Consider the following 3,410-nt stretch of genomic DNA (forward strand, 5'->3'; position numbering starts at 1 on the left):
CCCGTGGTTGCCCCCGTCCACCTGACATCATGACATCGTGTCCGGGTTTCAGCTGGCCTGAATCCCAGACACAGCACATACAGGACTCAAATCCCGGACAGGGGACAACCCTAATTACAAGCCACTTTGGCAACACTCGGACAGAGCAGTACCGGGCAGCAGGCGGGAGCGTACTCCATATTGATGGCCATGGTTTTTGGAATGGAATGTGCCACAAATTCAAAGCAATGATGGTCAGGTGAACACTCATCCAGGACCCCCTGAGCCACCTCTGTTGTCAGGAAAATGGGTATGATCATCCTTTCTGGAACTGGGAACAGTCTGTGGCGTGAAACAAATGTAACACCTAACCTGGTGACTCGTCATTCTGGATAGAAGTTTTCTTTACAATGGGTATGCAGAAGTAGGAGGATAGGAATGGGAAAGTAGATCGATACTTCAACCATAACATTCTTTGCATCCACCTGTTACTAGCGAAACACATGGGGGGGGTGGTCATATTAGTTCTAGCAGTGCGGGTTCCTTCCCGGGTTTTAGAGGCAGAGGTAGCAGATTAACCCACCAAGCTGTGGGTTCAAATCGCATCCATTAATAAGTTCTAAGAGAACTTTCAGGTATGGTTGCTGAACGACGCGTTACACCGCGGCATCCCACGCTTTGCATTGCACTTGGTGATGTGCGGCTTGGATGCAGCTGCTCGGCCATGGAAACCCATTCCATGACGCTCTCTACGCACTGTTGTTGTGCCAATCTGACGGCCACACGGAGTTTGGAGGTCTGTAGCTATTGACTCTGCAGACAGTCGGCGACTTCTGCGCACTGTGCGCTTCACCTGTTGGGTAAAATGTAGTCAGCAGGACAGGAAGTGAGGGCAAAACCCACCAAAGGAGCCCCGGACAGCAGTAAAACCCTGACAGAGGTTCTAACTCTTCCCCAATTCATCGAAAATTAAGAAAAAAAAAGTTTTAGCTGTAAATGCACTTTAATTTGTGGTCCTTCAACAGCCGACGTCCCAGTCCTTCGATCTTCAGAGCTGGAATTGGGGTGTGTACTTCTTCCACTGCCCGTGCCCCATCATCATGACATGGATGCTGGCTCTGAAGAGAGGGCGGCAGTAAGAGCAGTTAGAGCGGCTTCAGCAGACCGCACATCACAACAGAAAACAATAGAGAGAGCAGCAGTGACCGGTCTTTATTACAGGAGGGGGCGGAGACAAGACCAGTCACCCTGCACAAGGAGAGAGAGAGCAGCAGTGAGCGGTCTTTATTTCAGGAGGGGGGCGGAGACAAGACCAGTCACCCTCCCCAAGTAGAGAGAGAGCACAGCAGTGACCGGTCTTTATTACAGGAGGGGGAGGAGACAAGACCAGTCACCCTGCACAAGGAGAGAGAGAGAGAAGCAGTGACCGGTCTTTATTACAGGAGGGGGCGGAGACAAGACTAGTCAACGTGCACAAGGAGAGAGAGAGCAGCAGTGAGCGGTCTTTATTACAGGAGGGGGCGGAGACAAGACCAGTCACCTTGCACAAGTAGAGAGCGCAGCAGTGACCGGTCTTTATTTCAGGAGGGGGGCGGAGACAAGACCAGTCACCCTGCACAAGTAGAGAGAGAGAGCAGCAGTGACCGGTCTTTATTTCAGGAGGGGGGCGGAGACAAGACCAGCCACCCTGCACAAGGAGAGAGAGAGAGCAGCAGTGACCGGTCTTTAATACAGGAAGGGGCGGAGACAAGACCAGTCACCCTGCACAAGGAGAGAGAGAGAGCAGCAGTGACCGGTCTTTAATACAGGAAGGGGCGGAGACAAGACCAGTCACCCTGCACAAGGAGAGAGAGAGAGCAGCAGTGACCGGTCTTTAATACAGTAGGGGGCGGAGACAAGACCAGTCACCCTGCTCAAGGACAGGGAGCAGCAGTGAGCGGTCTTTATTACAGGAAGTTCCAAGTCTCACGCTGCTCAGATCTGGAAGAAATACACAAAGCTCACCGAGATTCAAGGAGGAATAGTCGCGGATCTTGGATTTAGACAACGTGTGCCTATCCCAGAGTTCAGCTTTAACCCGGCCGGAGTTCTTCTCTAAAACTACTTTGCACTTGACTTTAGCTGCCCGCGGATCTTGTCAAGCCATGAAATGTGTTTCCTGAACTGTAACTAAATTACCCCCCCCAGAATGTCCTGCGGCAACCAACGGAAGGAAACCAAATCATTAAATAAGAAATGCAATGATCACGATATGTATAACTTGGGCCTCGGTTGTTGTGCCCCCTCTGACCCTTCCCCCCTAGGCAGCAGCCCACTACGACCATCATTCCAGCTCTGTCTTTGTACATAACGATAACTACGTGACGTGTTTTACTTACAAAGTATCTTCTGATCTGTTTTTCGCAGGAGGAGATGAAGATCCGGAAGTTATTCTTGCTGCACACCGGCCTGTCTACATTCATATTCCTATTTATAGTGAAAAGAATACTGAGTCCCTCCGTCATGAGTCAGGACGCCTATGAGCCTCTGTTTCATCCTCAGCGGCAGTCGGCGACTCTCCAAGATGAGGCTTTCTCTTATCACCTCAATTTGTCATTGTTCCTGTCGGAGTACCCCCACCTGCAGACCGATCGCTGCTCGGTCCTCCTTACACCGGAGCTGACTCGGGACCCCCCATTACCCCTACTACTGCTGGCAGTCAAGTCCAAACCACAGTCCACCGGCAGGAGAAGTGTACTAAGGCAGACGTGGGCCAGGCAAAGGGTGGTCGAGGGCTACATGGTGAGGCCGGTCTTCCTGATGGCTCAGACCAATAGTTCGGGGTTCATGAAGCTAGTGGAGGAGGAGAGCAAGGAGTACAATGATATATTGCAGTGGGACTTTACCGAGGGGCATCACAACCTGTCGCTGAAGGAGAGGTGCTTCCTGGAGTGGCTGCACTTCAACGTACCCCACGTACGCTATGTGTTCAAAGGTAAGTCAAAGCCACGATGTGTTTGCCACTAACATCGGGGGGGGGGTTCAAAAAAATGCGATGCCAAGTTTGCATAGCAAATTTATACACTAAAATGATACAAAAATGGGGCTAGTGGGCCACCCGGTACTATAAGACAATATATAGATAGCAGGGACGTGCGGTCAGTGGAGGCGGAGCCTCACCTAGAATTATGGAGGAAAAGGCTGTCGGCTTCATGTTTGAAGCCGACAGCTTTTTCTCCATTCATCGGCATCTAACAGGTTACACAGCAGGGAAATCCTACCCCCCGCCCCCCTCCCCGCTGTGTAACCTGTCATGGACGGAGCGCCTCAGCAGTGAGGAGCAAGTAAGGGACAGGCAGGCTCCTCCCTTCCTCCTTTACACTAGCTTGGGGACGGGTTGGTGGTGGGGCTTCGGCCGGTGGGTCGGGACTTTGGGTGACGGGTGGGGCATC

At 51.9% G+C, this 3,410-nt stretch overlaps 1 protein-coding gene across 1 annotated transcript in view; it reads left to right on the top strand.

Annotated features, from left to right (window-relative positions):
- The first annotated feature begins 1,084 nt into the window (after window positions 1–1,084).
- The window catches only part of LOC108803023 (beta-1,3-galactosyltransferase 5-like), a 4,739-nt gene continuing 2,413 nt past the window's right edge, over window positions 1,085–3,410 (top strand). Inside the window, exons 1-2 of the mRNA XM_018574871.1 lie at window positions 1,085–1,114; window positions 2,386–2,953. Coding sequence (XP_018430373.1) covers window positions 1,085–1,114; window positions 2,386–2,953 — 598 coding nt within the window. The remainder of the gene's footprint in view (window positions 1,115–2,385; window positions 2,954–3,410) is intronic.

This window comes from Nanorana parkeri, unplaced genomic scaffold (genome assembly GCF_000935625.1).
Source record: "Nanorana parkeri isolate BGI_ZX_2015 unplaced genomic scaffold, ASM93562v1 scaffold3304, whole genome shotgun sequence".
NCBI lineage: Eukaryota > Metazoa > Chordata > Amphibia > Anura > Dicroglossidae > Nanorana > Nanorana parkeri.